This window comes from Notechis scutatus, chromosome 5 (assembly GCF_049901735.1).
Source record: "Notechis scutatus isolate UNSWTSFEM ecotype Mainland chromosome 5, rNotScu1.2, whole genome shotgun sequence".
NCBI lineage: Eukaryota > Metazoa > Chordata > Lepidosauria > Squamata > Elapidae > Notechis > Notechis scutatus.
The window spans coordinates 91,118,970-91,137,338 of NC_142013.1; the positions used below are offsets into that span (position 1 = coordinate 91,118,970).

General features: G+C 37.2%; 1 protein-coding gene across 3 annotated transcripts in view; it reads left to right on the forward strand.

The window, feature by feature from the left end:
• The window catches only part of UBAC2 (UBA domain containing 2), a 95,399-nt gene extending 77,456 nt beyond the window's left edge, over positions 1–17,943 (forward strand). For all 3 annotated transcript variants that reach the window (XM_087967309.1, XM_087967310.1, XM_087967311.1), the window contains 2 exons: positions 13,462–13,584; positions 17,297–17,943. In XM_087967309.1, coding sequence (XP_087823435.1) covers positions 13,462–13,584; positions 17,297–17,404 — 231 coding nt within the window. In that variant the 3' untranslated portion in view covers positions 17,405–17,943. The remainder of the gene's footprint in view (positions 1–13,461; positions 13,585–17,296) is intronic.
• The last annotated feature ends 426 nt before the right edge of the window (positions 17,944–18,369 follow it).

Here is an 18,369-nt window from a genome sequence, read left to right on the forward strand (position 1 = left end):
AGCATTCCTTGAGAAAAGTCACCCTTTAAAATCCACCTATGATTTGCTATGTAGACTGTCATTTCTACATGGAATCTAAATTGGACTTTGGCAGCTCTAACCTGTTTCCTTTGAGCACAATATGATACATATGCTGACATGTTTTCTTATGATCATGAACTGGAGGTTGGCCAATTTTACACTTTTCCTTGGTTTTATGTTTTTTCATTGAAAATAGTTTTATGCCCCAGTCTACTATTTGATCCCAAAATTGTTTCCCTTTTTCACTTTTTTTGTGATGTTACCTAGCATTCATAAGAACAACAGATTACTGCCAGGGAGGATATTCACATACTCCTCTGTTTCACAGCAGATCTTTCTAGTAGAGGCATGGTTGAAGATCACCTGTGCAGTGAGATTGCCCCAAGCTCTTGCCTTTTTTATAGAAAACTTTAAACAAGAAACACAAGGAACCAAGTGTGAGGAGAGAAATGGGGATTATTCCATCTAACAACAGGCTCCAAATTAACTCCCTCCAACCTTCAGAGATAATGGAGGAGAAATCCAAAAAGAATTCAGATAGAGAAGGAATCTATTTTTAAAAAGCTTCTTTAAAACGGTAAATTAAAGCAATAACTAGAAATATTGGGTAAGGCTATAATTTTGATTGTATGTTTAAGTTTAATATGTTGTCCCTGTACTAATTGTTTATCATTAGGAATCTTTTTACAAAGCCATTACCTTATATTTTGCTATGATTTGAGCAAGGGGAAATGACCACCCTGAAGATAGGTGGTAGCAGCAATAGGTACAAAGCTTCTACATCAAAGAAGTTGTGTAGACCCTCAGGCCTGGGGGAAGAGGGGTGAAATCTCCCGCCTTAGCCTGTGCTGTACAATTGTTCAGTAGTTTCCTTTATTTTAGCCAGTTATTTCATATCCTCCATTGACTAGATAATGAATGAATGAATAAATGAATGAATGAATGAATGAGTTCAGGATATTGATGTTTGCTTGGAGAGAAGAGTAAAAATTTAAATATTTGCTAGCCTCGTTTATGACTTCTTATAGGGCTATGCACTGGTATCATGAAATATTTATTATTTTGAGATTGGTTGAGGGTTGTCAGAGCTTATTATTATAGTAAGCTAGCAACATGGTAGCTTTTCAAGTTTAGTTTCTAGGGCGATCTATATAAAGTAATTATACTTTCCCAACCTTTACAAGCAAGACAAATATACCCTTTACAAATGGTAACAAAATAGGCAACAATTTAAAGAATTCTAGGAAGCTCACCCTCTGGTGCTTTTGCTCTGTTACATCCTGAAAAGACGGATGGCCTATGCAAAGCTAGAAGAAAGCGGAAACTTACTTACCACGAATTCCTGTTATCTGACCTTTAGATAGAAGGCAGGTAGCTAGATCTCCCCAAAATAGGAGCTTATTTTTCCATAAATGTTATCCTGTTGTTTTATAAAATGAAGGTTTAATTATTTAACTTACGGCTTCTAAATTTCCTGTAGTTAGGTCTAGTTTTATAAAACTATCCATTCAGGAAAAATATCACCCTGTAGGGGTTGAGGAGCTCTCGTGCTATTCTTCTTCACCTGGAGTATAAAAATGAGAAATCAGATCTCATTTCAGAAAGAAATGCTATCTTGAAATCTCCTAGCTCTGTCAATACTGTATGTCTGTTTATTATGATAATCATTTGCCGAAAGTAGGACAGAATTCCATGACAGATTATAAACTGGTCATGGACTGAAATATAATTAGCTAATCATCATGACAGAAGGACAGAAATCAAAGTGAAAAATAAAGTAAAGTAAGACAGTAAACAAGTGAATTGCAAAAAAGCAAAAAAAAACAACTTTAAATTTAAATGTAAAAAGGAATCTAAAAATTAGAGAGATTTAAATGATTAATTATAAATTTGATTGAATCCTGTATTCATATAAAAGAATTTTTAAAAACTAGAGTGAAAATTTAGTTTTTTGAAATAGTTTAGAGTAATCAATAAAGGGGAATATTTGTAGCTCAGAATTGAAATTAGGGATCCTTGGTACTCTCTGAGCTTGCTTGTTTTCTTGCAGACATTTCACTATCCTAACTAGGTAACATTACCAATGCTATAGTAAGGAGTACGATTTGCTGTCAGTTTATATTCTGATGTCTTGCCTGCCTGTGTGGGTGAGTTTAGAGTAAGATCTGAGAGTAAATACAAACATTGATAATCTTTATAGAATATCTTAAATGATTGAGAGGATATTTAGTGAATATATTGTGATAAAAAGAATTAATGTTTTGGAAGCCATTTCACAGGATATTTGATGAATTAAGAATAAGGTGGGATGCAGCACTTTTTCCTCGTTAAACATATTTCAGCAACATTAATATGGAGATTAGATAAGGTAAGATAGAAGTATTATTCCAATAAAGTAGAGAAGGCTAAGCAGCAATAGAAGTAAATAATTCTGTCAGTTTAGCATAGAAGATTTGAATTTCCTGTTCAATTAAAAAAAGGTTTGTTTTTAATGTTTTTGCTGCTTAGTAAAAGTGATTACATAACATAAACTGTATCTTCTTCATCCAATTGACTGAGAAAGATATTTTGCAAGAAATATATCTAGCCTGAGATATAGAAACGGTTACAAGATCTGTTTTTCATGTTGTGGCACTAATTATCGTATACTTTACTGACAGAATTGTCATCTGGCTGATATTCTCTGATGGCTAAGATACAAGTAATTTGAACATCTGCTCTGTATAGGTTTATTTTAGAGCAAGGCTTTCCAACCTTGGCTACATTAAAATACTTGTGGACTTCAACACCCAAACTGGCTGGTTAGGGAATTCTGGGAGGTGAAGTCCACAAGTCTTAAAGTTGCCCAGATTGGACACCCCTGTTTTAGAGCATATTTGAAAACAGCATTGGCTGTCTTTCCCTTGATGATAGTACATAATTCAGCAAGATGCTATAATCAATGCCAGATCAATTTAAAATATTCAGGATTGTATGTATTCAAAATTTATGGATACACTTAAACTTCAGAAATTATTTGATCAGTGTGTGTGTAGGGGGGAGGGGTTGGATATGTTCATCATGAGTTATTTGTAAAAATAATAAAGGTGGGGCAAATACACACACACACACACACACACACACACACACACATCCCAACTTATGTTTTATGTAAGTGATTCAGAGAGAGAATTTGAATAACATAAAGTCCATATTAACAATAATGGATCTATACTAATTATATCTGCATATACCTAAAGAATGCCAGTCAGGACAAATCTGGTCATACATTACGTCCTGGTGATCAAGTAATGTGTAAACGACAGGAATATACTGAAGTGGTGGAATCATGAAACCTACAGTATGAAGGCATGACATAAAGCAGAACTCATAAAAGAAGGTGTTTCTATTTCCAGATAATGCATATAATAGTTTCAGAAAAGAACTCCTTCAATTTATGAAGCTATGTATGAAAAAGTGCTGTCTGATCATGTTATATGTTTTTCTTAATAGCTTGCAAGCATCTAGTTTGCTGCTTCCAGAAGTTGCTGCTGCTGCTGCTGCTTTCAAAAGCTGGTTAAATATTATATTGATGAAAGTATTTATTTTGTTCAACTATTGTTTCTATTCTTCCCTTTTTCCTTTTAACACTAGCCATTATTCCAAGCCATTTGTAATTCAACTCACTCGCTTTCCCTACAAGGAGCAGTGGCTCAGTGGCTTAATGATCCTGTGGTTTGAGCCCTAGCACTGTGTGACAGAGTGAGCTCCCATCACTTGGATCAGCTTCTGCCTCCCTAGCAATTGAAAAGCATGTTCTATGCAAGTAGAACTCTTCAGTGAGGAGATGAGTTGGTGCTCCAGGCAGTCAGTCAGATTCTTGCTGACTCTGAAATGTCACGGTTGTGATGCTCGTTTGTGAGGTGGCTCTGATGGGTAGGGGGGCTTAGATGACACTGCAGGAAGAGCTCATATTTCTTTCTGGTGCAAAGCTAGCTTGCTTTCCTGTGGCACACCTTGGGAAGCATGCATGTACCACAATAGAGCTAGTAAATTGGCAGTCAAACTACTATTCTGCATTAGCATTGTAGTCTCCTACTAATATAACTATCCCAATGATAATGTTAATAATAATGGTAACAACAACAACAACATCAACAAGAACAGGCATTCAACTCCCTGCCACATGACTGAATAATCAAGTGCCTAGAAATAACAGAAGTGAGTAGAAACATCAGAAGCTTTGTGCAAAGATCGATAGTACAATGAAAGACACAGTTGCTGTCAATGGCAATAGTATGGGAGAGGTTAATATCAAGAGAAGAATCTTCCAAGGAGATTCTACTGTTTGTCATTGCACTGATACCTCTGTCGACAGTATAGAATAACTCAGGCCATAGTTATCAAATATCAAAAACATCTACCAGATTATCCCACTTCCTTTATCTGGATGATTTGAAGTTGAATGGAAAAACATCATCTGAAATAGAATCACTACTCAACACTTTCTGTACATACAGCCAAGATACTGCGGTGGAGTTTGGACTGAACAGATGCTTCATGCTCACCATCAAATGTGGAAAATTAGTGAAAACTGAAGGAATCAAGATGCCCTATGGAAATAACATCAAGAGTCTGGATGAAGATGTTCATTACAAGTACCTGGGCATATTTCAAGCAGACAACAGCAGACACATCTAAATCAACAGAAAAGTGAATATATCAAGAGAGTGAAGATCTTAAAGTTCAAATTCAGTTGAGGAAATACCATCAAGGCAATCAACACCTGAGCAATTCCAATCATTAGATACACAGCTGGAATCAGCTGGACTCAAGCAGAACTAAAAGTCATGGATAGGAGGACCAGAGAAATAATGACAATGAGTCATGCCCTTCATTCTCGCAGTGACATTGACAGACTCTACCTATCAAGGAAAATGTTGCAAGTACATCAGAGGGTTGAAGAAGAGAAAAGGACATTGGAAGAATATCTGAAGGACAGCGAAGAAGATGGACTGAAGCTAGTATACCAGGAAGGTTCCCTGCTTACTGGAGAGATCAAACTGGCCTACAAGAAAGACCAAATGAAGAACATAATAGGGACATGAAAGACAAAACATTTACAAGGCCAGTACATTAAAAATATAGCAGGAAAAGTAGATAATAACAAGACCTGGCAATGGCTAAGAGCAGGACAATCAAAGAAAGAGACAGAGGGAGTAATTCTGGCTGCACAAGACCAAGCCTTAAGAACAAATACATACAAAATCAGAATTGAGAAGACAGCAACCGACAGCAAATGTCTCCTATGCAAATGGACCACCTGGTGATCTGCTTCAAGAGGATCACCCCGACTGACTATAAGCAATAGCATGGCAAAGTGGCAACAATGGTGCATTGGAAGATCTGCAAGAAATATCATTTGTCTGCAAGCAAGAACTGGTGGGGCCATAAAATAGAGAAAGTCATAGAAAATGAAGAAGCTAAATTGCTCTGGGACTTTAGAATTCAAACAGACAGGCACCTGCCATATGACATCCCAGACTTAACAATTGTCAATAAGAAAAACAAAAAAAGTCTGGATAGTGGACATGGCAGTATACTGGAGACAAGAGAATAGAAGAGAAAGAACTGGAGAAGATAAAGATAAAATACAAAGATCTGTGAATAGAATTCGAACGATTGAGGCAAAAGCAAGCAAAGGTTGTACCAATAATAATAGGGGCATTGGGTGCAATCCCAAAATAACTGGAGCACCACTTGAATACCAAAGACATTGACAAATTCACCTTCAGTCAATTGCAAAAGGCGGCTTTACGCAGAACAACTTACATCCTGTGACAATATATGTAACACCATCAAACATGCAGATCTGCCTATCCAGGTTGTTAGAAATTACTTGCTAAATAGACAAAAATGCCAAACCCAGTCTGAAGCCTGATTGTGCAAATAATAATAATAATAATAATAATAATAATAATAATAATAATAATAATAATAATAATAATAATAATAATAATAGAATGTGCAAAATGAGTCAAATTACTTAATTTTTTGGCTATTTCAGTTTTGATTTAATTTTGCTTGATGCATTTGTGCCACATATTAGTCACATTAATAAGCATGAATCTAGCAAGATCCACAGCCACAAAATTGCTTTTAGCGTTCACTGTTTCTACCTTTTTTTTTTTTTTTTTTGATGTTACAAATACCATTCAGGCAGTGACAATATATTTTTTTAACATCATCTTATTAACATCATCATTCTTAAAACGAATGTGCTTTATGCTTTGTACTTGTTTAGTTTGTTCCAAAGACAGCATGTACATTTAAACCATGGGTTTGTATGGGCTGCATTGAGTGAAGAGGAATTATCATGGATCGCATATAAAATACATAATAAAGTTAATGTATATAAATAGCAAAGTTCCTTTATTTTTTTATGATCTTGTGATCTGTGTTACTAGCTGTCCAAGGCTGCATAGAGCGCATTGGTTGTTAGTGGAACACATCTGATTTAAACCTGTTGAAATATCACTAGCATGTTTTCTAGCCATGACAGTCTAAACAAACCTTTCTCAATTTGGATTCATACTGATGTTTTGGTTACTAGTGATTTGAATACCCAGACAGCATGACCATTCTCAGAGAGTGTAAGATTTGTAATGGTAAACGTATCCAAAGAGTCAGAATGATGAAGCCTGATCTGAACTAACAGGATTGGATAGTTAATAAATTCAGAAGCTCCTTAAAATTATTTTGAGTTATAGTGATGGTGAAATTTACAGAAACGTGCAATAGCACAACATCACACATACCGGCTCAGATGTATATACTGTAACTTGGTTTGATGAATGAGGGATTGGCTTGGAAAGGGACTAAACTTTATGTACCCACTAATCTAAGACTAATGGTACTAAAGCGTAGGCACGACGTGTGGTTGGGGGGACACTTCAGTTTCTTAAAAACCCTGCATTTAGTCAGGAGACAGTTCTGGCGGCCGAAAATGAAACCTGATGTTGAAGACTATGTGAAAAGCTGCTCAATTTGTGCCATGATGAAACACAGAACTGGGAGACCCCGTGACCTCCTCCAACAAGTAGCTGAAACAACACAGCCGTGAGAAGAAATCGTGATGGACTTTATCGTAGAATTACCTGAGAGTGGAGGGAATACAATAATTTGGACTGTTATTGACTTATTCTCTAAGCAAGCCCACTTTACAGCCTGTAAAGAACTACCATCTGCAAAAAAGCTTGCAAATATGTTCGCGAAACATATCTATAGGCTACACGGAGTATCTCGTAGAACAATCTCAAATAGAGGTGTATAGTTTACCGCTAAGTTCTGGAGGGAGTTTTTAAGGTGTATTGGGTCATCCCAAGGATTCTCCTCAACGTTCCATTCTGCATGCAGCGGAGCAGCAGAGAGGATGAATGCCATAGTGGAACAATACATTAGATGCTAAGTAAATTATCAACAAGAAAACGGCGGAGTTATTGCCATTTGCGGAGGTTGCTTATAATAATGCAGTACATAGCAGCACAGGCTTGACTCCATTCCAAATCAACACTGGCATGGAATTTGTCCCTATGCTAGAATTACCTAGAGAACCCCCCACACCCATATCTATAACAGAATGGATGGACTCATTAAAAAAGGGTTGGAAGGATATGAAAAAAGCTTTGACTGAAGCTGCTAAGGAATGCAAAAAGCAGGCGGACAAACATAGATTCCTCCAACCACTCTTTAAAGTAGGGGACAAAGTGTTTTTGTCAACAAAATATCTCAGATTGAAACTTCCTAGTAAGAAGTTGGGCACTAAGTTCTTAGGTCCAATCAATAGTAATCAATCCATTCACAGTCCAATTAAGTCTTCCCTGGTTATTGGGAAAAATACACCCAGTGTTCCATAGTAGTTTATTGAAACCAGCTGTAGCATCAATTATAAGACCAATACCAACAGCTCCCCCTAAACCTTTGATCATACAGGGTGAGACACATTATGAAATCAAGAAAATCCTCGATTCTAGATTACACCGAGGGAGATTACAATACTTGGTGTTGTGGAAACATTACCCTGTATCAGATGCTACTTGGATTAAAAGTTGGGATGTACATGCAGATAGATTAGTTAACCAATTCCATGAGGAATTCCCTAAGAAACCAAAGGGTCCTCTTGGGGGGGAGGGGGTTAAGGGCATCGTATTAACCCCTGGTTGTGTTTATTATTTCTTTTAGGAGGTGAACTTCTCAAGGGGGGACGCCTGTCAGCTTTGGAAACTTTATTCAACGCTGCCACATAGCTTGAGAAAGTGGGAGGGGGTGATTTCAATTGAGTAGCTCTAAGTAGACAAAATAGAATTCTTTTGTTAGTTCAAGGTCATGAAGTGTGGTGCAGAAACAAAAAGGAACTTACTTTGGGATTGGTTCATGTGATGTGATGATGAGGGAAAAGGGGATGGGTTGTAGGTTGGGACATTGTGGAAAGTTCTGGGGAATTTAGTTCCGAGATTTCACAGATGTGCCGGGTGCTATTCTAATAATATTCTTTTGAGATGACGCTTGTCTCGGAGTTACTGATTGGAATGGAGGTTTGCTGGAACGCTGACAGCTATCCCTTCACTTGCAAGAGAGTAGCTTCCATTTCATTGCATCACTTTCACAGAAGGGACAATAATTTGACACTTGATTTCAATATAAATAAAGCTCACATTTGATACACAGCAGTTCTGGAGTTCCTTCATAATTATTTTCATAATGTTAGAAGAAACCTAATTAATTTGAGTTTTGGTGTCTTTAGTTTAATTTTGGAATTTCTTGCCTAGGCGTCAAGAGATTTAATAATGATAATTTCTTTATCTACCAATTGCAGTGTTGGTTTTATATCTTGACAATGTTTTATCACCCAAAATGTGCCTTAGATAGCTTCCAAGCTCTTACAAATCTCAAGTAAAATCAAACCAACCGCTTTAAAGTTGATGACCTCTATAATTGCCACTGCTTTGAAAATGAAAAAAAGAAATGCTAATCTTTATTTTGCTCTTTTATTAATATTCCGTTATTTGCATTTATAACTTTTTAGTTAACTATTCCTTTAATTTGATTTTAGAAATGCTTATTTTTTAATTTGAACCTTTAAACCTTATATAATAATTGTACAAAATGCTGGACCGAGACTATAACAATAAAAATTACAGCCTGGTGTATATTCCTTAGAAATCATTAAAGGTTACATAGCTGCTCATTATGCTTTCACATAATGCTTTTTAGTAATTTAGCAAAGATATAGACTAGTTTACCACTTATCACCAAAAGGAACAAACATAGAAACAAAATTGCAACTAAATGAGACTCTTTTAAAGAGGAACTGTTGAAAAACAGAAACTTGTATTTTTCTAGCACCTTCAAAATAATGTATCCCCTAATTGATTTTATTGGAAGTTGGGTGGCAGTACAATAAGCTGACAAACTTGTGGTATTGTGTTAAATAAATATTCCAAATTCAGTGTTTTAAGCTTGAGTCATGAGTGTATATGAACCATGATCATGAGCTGTAGCAACAGTGTGTTGACTTGCAGGGTAGTCCCCAGATCGAACACAATAAGGGGACAAATGGATTTTAGTTGTACTTATGAGATATAGGCTAAAATGTAGCAAAAAATTGGCATTATCTTTATTGCATGTGGCACAGAAATCTAGTAAACCAGTCTATATCTTTGATAAATTACTAAAAAGCATTACGTGAAACCATAATGAGCAGCACAAGTCATCAGTAATGATTACAACATACGGAAAAAGAGAGTTAGAATGTATGAAGTGTAAATGATAAAATACATGATATAATGAATGAAATAAAAAATAAATAGGCCATAGGCTTATGAATTAAGTGAGAGTGGAATGATATGGGTGATGAGATTCTAAATGAAGTTCGAACTATTTCTTGAACCTGAAGAAATTAAACCAAATGGGAAGAATTACATGCGCATGGAGCAAAAATTAGTGTAAGAAATTAGTATAAGAGAGTTTGTATAAAAAGAGAATTGCAGAGAATTAAAGCAAGCAAAGAACTGTTGAGATTGAAACAATTAAAAGTGCAGATTGATTTTGATTGAATAATAAACTATCCTGAGAATAGGTAAAGAAGGCTAAACAAGGAGCCCCTAACAGGCTAAACGGAAATAAATAAATACAGATGAAATGATTTGAGAGAAACCCAAAAGAAGGGAATGCTGGAAGAAGTATTTCAGAAAAGTGTATTGAACGATAGTGCTATGCCAAAAAGGCAATTGAAATAAATAATATATGTTTTGGAGTCCAAGGAAAAAAGGACGAAAAGAAGTTTTAAATGCATTTAGATCATTGACAGCCAATGAGACTGATATTACTGTAGGAATATTAAAATATAGATATGGTTTTGTCTAACATGATAAGAATGTGTTGGACCCAATGATTAGAAAAATGTTATTTTTCACCTATAGAAAAGGGGATAATAATATTAGATATGGTTGGGAAGGTATTTGACATTATTCTGATCAAAAGATTACAAGATCTGAAATTGAGCAAAATTTGGGAAGTGCAACGTGACTTTATGCCAGATTTTTTTATTCGAAAATCAAAAACTATATGGTATTAACTTACTTACAATAAGAGCCATGGTGGAGCAGTGGTTAGAATGCAGTACTGCAGGCTATTTCTGCTGATCAGCGGCTGCCAGCGGTTTGGCAGTTTGGGTCTCACTGGCTCAAGGCTGACTCACCCTTCCATCTTTCCGAGGTCAGTAAAATGAGGAGCCAGATTATTGGGGGCAATATGCTGACTCTGTAAACTGCTTAGAGAGGGCTGTAAAGCACTGTGAAGTGGTATATAAGTCTAACTGCTAGTGCTACAAAGCTTATATACCTGTGATGGCGAACCTATGGCACGCGTGCCACAGGTGGCACGCAAAACCATTTGTGTGGACACGCGAGCCCCAGCCAAACTTACCTGCACTGCGCATGCGTGCACCTCCCAGCTGATTTTTGGCCTGTTTGAGGCCGTTTTTGCCTTCCCGGAGGCTCGAGGGAAGCCTCTGCAGCCTCAGGAGGGCGAAAAACGGGCCTTCTGGAAATACCAGAAGTGCCAAAATGGGCCCATTTTCAGCCTCCCAAGGCTGCAGAGGCTTTCCTCGAGTCTCCGGGAGAGTGAAAACGGCCTCCCCCAGGCTACAGAGGCCCTCTGGAGGCTGAAAACAGGCACTTCTGGTATTTCCGGAAGGCCCATTTTTTGGCCTCCCGAGGCTGCAGAGGCTTCTTTTGAGCCTTCGGGAGGGCCAAAAGGGCCAAATATCAGCTGAGAGGCACGCGCATGCACAGTGCAGCTAAGGGGCAGGGCAGGGGTGTTGCATGCACGGGGGTGGGTGGGGGGCATTGCATTGTGGGTACCAGCACATGCATGCTTTCGGCACACCACAACAAAAAGGTTTGCCATCACTGTTATATACCATTTTAATCACGAACTATTCTGAATGGCTGAATAGTTTTTAATTCAGAGAACGCATCTGATTCTGCGAGTAGGCTTTAATCATGAACTGTTTTGAGGAAACATTAAAATTGCCTGCTGGATGAGAGGAATGGTGTAGATGGAAGTAAAATATTCATGAGAATGAATGAAAAGTTTAGCTGAGCTGTGGTGGCGCAGTGGTTAGAGTGCAGTACTGCAGGCTACTTCTGCTGACTGCCGATTGCCAGCAGTTTGGCAGTTCAAATCTCACCGGGCTCAAGGTTGATTCAGCATTCCATCCTTCCGAGATTGGTAAAATGAGGACCCAGATTGTTGGGGGCCATATGCTGACTCTGTAAAACCATTTAGAGAGGGCTGTAAAGTATTGTGAAGCGGTATATAAGTCTAAGTGCTATTGCTAATGCTGTACTGCTAATTAGGAAGTAAACATTCCTTAAACATTTTTCCATAATGCTTATCTTAAAATAAGAAATGGAGGGGATAGGGAGGGTGAAAGTCCATGTATTTTTTGTATGTGCCTTGTTGACTAATTTACAGTGAATATTACATGGTACAATGCAGCGTGTAGCATGGATTTGAAAATTAATGTATAAAAGACCAAGCTACTTGTATTTGATAGGAAAAATGAAGTGGATGTTGGAGATGACAGTCGTGTATGTAAGAAGATGTACAGAAATAAGTTGTGTTAAGTTTCAATGGATTACTTAAATGTGGGTAATAAAAAAGAGAAGTGGTGGAAGCAAGGACATTGTTAAAATTAGAAAGCTATGGAGAGAAAAATGAAATGCATATTGCCCAAGACTTTCCATTAACAGAACATTATACAAACAAATATATTTTTCTATTTCCTTGAAATGGAGCACATGAAGTGCACAGGTAATCCTCGACTTACAATTACAACAGCACTGGAAAAAGTGAGTTATATGACCATTTTTCACATGACCATTGCAGCATTTCCATCGTCATGTGATCAAAATTCAGACGCTTGGCAACTGATTCAGATTTATGACAGTTGCAGTGTCCTGGGGCCATATGGTCCCCTTTTGCAACCTTCTGACAAGCTAAGACAATGGGGAAGCCAGACTCACTTAACTGTGTTACTAAATTGGTGGTGATTCATTTAACAACTGTGACAAGAAAGGTCATAAAATGGGCCAAAACTCACTTAACAAATGTCTCATTTAGCAACAGAAATTTTGGGCTCAATTGAGGTCATAAGTCGAGGAATATAGAATGGAATGGAATAGAACAGAACAGAATAGAATAGAATAGAATAGAATAGAATAGAATAGAATAGAATAGAATAGAATTCTTTATTGGCCAAGTGTGATTGGACACACAAGGAATTTGTCTTGGTGCAAATGCTCTCAGTGTACATAAAAGAAAAGATATATTCGTCAAGACTCAAGAATCATAAGGTACAACACTTAATGATCATCATAGGGTACAATAAGCAATCAAATCATACTAGGAAACAGTCAATATAAATCGTAAGGATACAAGTGACAAAGTTACAGTCATACAGTCACAAGTGGGAGGGGATGGTGATAAGGAGTGAAGAGAATCTTATCTATTCCCAAATGCTGAAAGTACTGCCATAGAAGCTTGAAAACCAAAGATAAAGCATACACACAATACCAAGACTGCAACTTTCTGAAAAAAGGAGTTTAATGGTTAGATGTAAGGAAGATGTATGCATTCTATAGGCCAGTCCTTCAGAACCGAAGGAACCAAACCAAATCTACAGTGAAAGAAGGAATCAACTATGAACTTAGAGTAGGGGACTTCCGCTGGCTCCTAGAAAGCTTGGCTCTATGGTTGAGTTTTTGCAGAATTACTTTAATCACTCATTTCTACCCAGTTCCTATAATTTGCTGTTAGTTTTTAATTTGAAAGTTAATTCAAATACTCAACTGTATTTTTTGTATTTAAGAGTAATGTTAGAATATTTCATTGTAGGGTGGAATAGTTAATTGGAATCGTTTCTTTCCTCCTTTACGTCACCGACCTAATGCAAATTATTTGGATAATCACCCAACTGTGCAGGAAGCACGGCCTCCAGCTGAAGTTTCTGAAGAACAGGTAACATCTGCTTTTTATGAGAAGAAAACCACAGTATTCCAGACTCATGATTCTGCTAAGCTTAAGCACATTTAACTGTTTTCCATGCTTACTGCTCAACAGTATAATATATGAGTAATCACATATGGTTTAATCACATGACAACCCTTCACTAAATATAGGGAAGCAATCATGCACATTATACAACATGAACTATTCCAATGTATGCCTAGCAACCCACAATAAGAATACATTTGAACTGCCAGATAATGTATCATCAACTTGTGCATTATATTTTCAGGTGCTGGAATAGTATCTTCTTTAAATGTTCCATCTACTTTGTACATTCAGAAATAGGAATGTTCAGTTAGAGCAGGGGTCCCCAAACTTAGCAACTTTAAGACCTGTGGACTTGTGGAATTCTGGGATTTGAAGTCCACAAGTCTTAAAGTTGCCAAGTTTAGAGACCTCTGAGTTAGAGCTTTTTTTTTTCAAAAAAAAGTTTTTTTACCTGCTTTCAAGACCTTGAGTTGAAAGGAAAATTAATTGTGCGCTTAATACACAGAGAATTGTGAAAGCATCACATAGATGCTATATATACACATATTTTACCCTACTACAGGTAGTCCTTGATTTACAACAGTTCGCTTAGTGACCATTTGAAGTTACAACGGCAGTAAAAAGTGACATATGACCATTTTTCACACTTACGACCATTGCAACATCCCCAGGAGTCACATGATTTACATTCGGATGCTTGACTCACGTTTGTGACGGTTGCAGTGCCCCCAGGGTCATGTCCCTTTTGCAACCTTCTAACAAGCAAAGTCGATGCGGAAACCAGATTCACTTAACAACCATGTTACTAATTTAACAACTGCAGTGGTTCACTTAACAAATAATGGCAAGGAAAGTCGTAAAACAGAACAAAACTCACTTAACAAATTTCTCACTTGGCAACGTAAATTTTGAGCTCAGTTGTGGTGGTAAGCTGAGAACTATCTGTCTGTCTGTCTGTCTATCTATCTATCTATCTATCTATCTATCCATCCATCCATCCATCCATCCATCCATCCGTTAAAAAAAGGATAGTAACATCAAAGTATGTGAGGTATTTAAGGGTTTTATTTAAGTTTGGTTGCTTATTTTTTTATTATTATGATTATACACAGTCTTCCAAAGTATATGGGTACATTTTTCTTTAAATGCATGATACTCTAGCACAGGGGTCTCCAACCTTGGCAACTTTAAGCCTGGAGGACTTCAACTCCCAGAATTCCCCAGCCAGCAAAGCTGGCTGGGGAATTCTGGGAGTTGAAGTCCTCCAGGCTTAAAGTTGCCAAGGTTGGAGACCCCTGCTCTAGCAGATCCAATGCAGAGAGGAAAGTGGGGGAAGGAAAGAGAAAAAAAATAAGCAAACTTCATTTCCATTCTTTCATACAATTATACAGTGAAGTTTTTCATTTGAAACTGGGGAGAGAGTCAGGTGTCCCTTGGCGTTAGCTGGGACACTGGAGGGAGCCTTATTGTTTCGATTCTCAGGGTTTATTCAGCTGGAAGCCTCTGGTAGAGCTTGAACACAAAGCCCTGGGACATGAATTTCCTAAAAACGGAGAAGCAGTCTGGCCGTTAGTCTGGCCAGATGAACTGGCTCGGGGGCTTCCCTGCCTTACTGATCTCTCTGATTCATTATTGAAATTGGAGAAAATGAAACTTGAGGACAGTAAGAAATACCGGTCACTTTCTGTTCTATAAAACTTCTTTTAAGACAAGACTCATATTGTCTTTCTGGAAACTTTGAATCATTTAGAAATACATTTTCTGTTTTGAGAATTATCCATTCATTTATCACCAAATGACAAAATAGAGAGGGGAAAAAACTGTTCTACCATAACAAAATAATAAAGCGTTTAATGGGAATTGGAACTCTATATGTTAAAAAAAAAGTTTTAGAAGATGTTAAAGGTCTAATAAAAGCTCTTAACAAAAATTTGAAATAAACTGTTATTAAATATAATTTTTTTTTATAGAAGGTGATTATATATTTAAATAATCACAGATGTGGCTGTTCTGGGATTTTCCAGTTAAAAATTTCCAAACAACCTTCAGAGAACATGGCACTACCTTATTTTTTTTAATAATAAAACAAGTTGAGTAACATCAGGAAACCAGCTGCAAGTTTTTCATATTGTCATTCTGGGAAACAAAGTGACTGTAGCTGCTCACAAACTTAATATTTAAATGTGTTTTCCTCAAATCCCCACCTTGGATTTGCTCGGTAAGGGGAAGCTGAGCCAAGCCAAGAATTCAGACATAATTTCAATATTCATGTTGTGATTGGTAGGTTGTTAAGATTTGGGGCAGTATGTCCAATAGCACTGAACTATCGGGGGGTGGGGGAGTAAAAGGAGATCTGTTTTGCTTCATTCCATCTCATAAACTTGGGGAAAGGAATGGTAGAAAGAGCAGAATGGCTCCAACATTTGCTCTTTCCTTCCTTATTGATTTGGTTTGGTTTCCTCTTTTTCTTTCAAGTGGTCAGAATGGAGTAAGATAGACTGACCTGAAAGGGAATGAGTACAGTAGCCCAGTCTCAATGAGACCAAGGTTAAGACAGGCTTGATCAGGATCTTCTCACTCCTAAGCTTAATGCTACACCACACTGACTCTTTGGGGTTCTTTTGTTTTTACAATGTAGAATAGGCTGACTGGGTGGGGGCTGTTCATAGCACCCCTGTCCAGCCAACCCAGCTATTACTAGGTTGAATAGCATGGATGGCTTCCCCATGCAATTAATTCTGATTTTGTGAGTTCCTCTGTCTTCTTTTTCCCCTTTTCATTTTTCATTTCCTCTCCTTCTGTATACATTGGCAATTATAGAAAAACATTCAGTAATCTTTATTTTCTGATTCCTTTTATACATATCCAAAAGTATCCAGGCTGCTTAAGCAAACTGGAAAAAAATTATGCAGTTGCCTAAAACCGAACACACGCCCTGTTTATGACTCTGATATCATATGATAGTTGTCTTGTGCTAAGCTTGGAAATTTTAAAGGGATTTCCCCAAGTTTCAGGATTTTTAATAGCTGTGTTCTCAAAGCAAATTCAGTTATTGTATTGTTTTATCGTTATACCCAGATAATGTTTATTAATATCTCCATACGGAAGCCTGATTGTCGCTCCTTGCTATATCTTGGTACATTCTTGAAAACTGTGACTTGAATTTTCACATTATGCTGACAGGCAGTCTTAACATCATTGTAGTGTTCCTTTTCCTGTACTGGTGACATAGAGAAGCCTCAGAACTGTATCTCCCCTTACAAACCAACCTCTAGAAAAGGAGTCATTATGAGTTGCATGTGGGTCCCTCCCATAAAACATACATCTTTTTTATTGCTCTAAGCAAGAAAGGATATTACTGCTCCTATGATAAGTAGATAACACAACTATCAAGTCTAGTTTCTTAACATGAGAAGCAGTGCTGATACAGGAGATGGTACTGTCAGCAGAGCAGTTCATCAATCTAAAATGGAGGTAGTCTCATAAATTCCTATGCTGCTTGATAAACTAAATAACTTAATTAATTTTAATATATTTCATTACAAGAAAAAATAATCCATCCCACCAGCTATGTTATAGCTATATCTCACCTGTCCACAACCAGTTCTTCAACGCATGCTGCTATGTTGGCTGTTGGGTATGAATTTTACTATTTTCTCTTATTTCTCCATAGGTTGCAAGGCTCATGGAAATGGGATTTTCTCGAGTAGATGCTTTGGAAGCGTTGAGAGCGTCTAATAATGACCTTAATGTAGCCACCAATTTTCTGCTGCAGCACTGATGAATTGAATATCTGCAGGGAAGAACTTAAATTGACACGCGTCAAGTGCTTTCCAGAGGACTGTAAACAACTGCAGGGTAGACACTTGAATGTTTAAATCAAGAAAAAGAAGCTGCCTCTTCACATGCAATATATTACTGCAGAAAAGATGGCTGGCACTGGAAATATCTTTCCCTTTGAATGGAGCGTACTAGCCAGGTTGCACTGGAAAAGTGTTTGCAATCATAAACATATGTTATATATCAATATTTATTTTGCAAAATTGGGTCTATGTCTTGCCCCCCACCCCCAAAATCAGCATTACACGTTTGATCATTTCTGATAACAAAGAAAAAGCAAGTTTTTTTTTTAAAACAACTCCGTTTACTCTCCCTCCCCCGAAAAAATCTTTTGTTTACATATAACCAACAAAGCAGCATTTTATTTTCTTAATTTTTTTAAAAAATGCTACATGTCATTCATCTGCTTTATCAATGCTTCAAGAAATGTGCAAAATTCCTTGGCCATGAAATTTCAATAAAGGGAGAAAGGACTGAAAACTTGTATTCGGAAGATTCTATTCATATTTTTTTAAGGGTTGGGGAGAGCATGCAAAACATGGTTTCTAGAATATTTTTTTAACCCCTTTACCATCAGTATTTATGTATGGCCTGTGGAACATCTGCTCTGCCTTAGTTCATGTGACCGGGAGGGAAACGGGAATAAAAGAGTTAAGAGCAAAGAAGCAGATAGAAACTTTCTAGGCTGGTATCCAACTCCTTCTCTTACAAGGATGCATTGGGACAATCTACCTAGCCATCTCCAACCAATATTTGAACTCTGTCTAACTTTGCTCAGCCTCCCTGCCTTCAACAAGAAGTTTTCTAAGATCCCTTCCAGCACTATAATTCCCCATAGCAAAATTGGTTATGCTCCATTCAGTTCTGGAGAACTTTCTCACTGACAATTCAATAGGTAGATAGGTA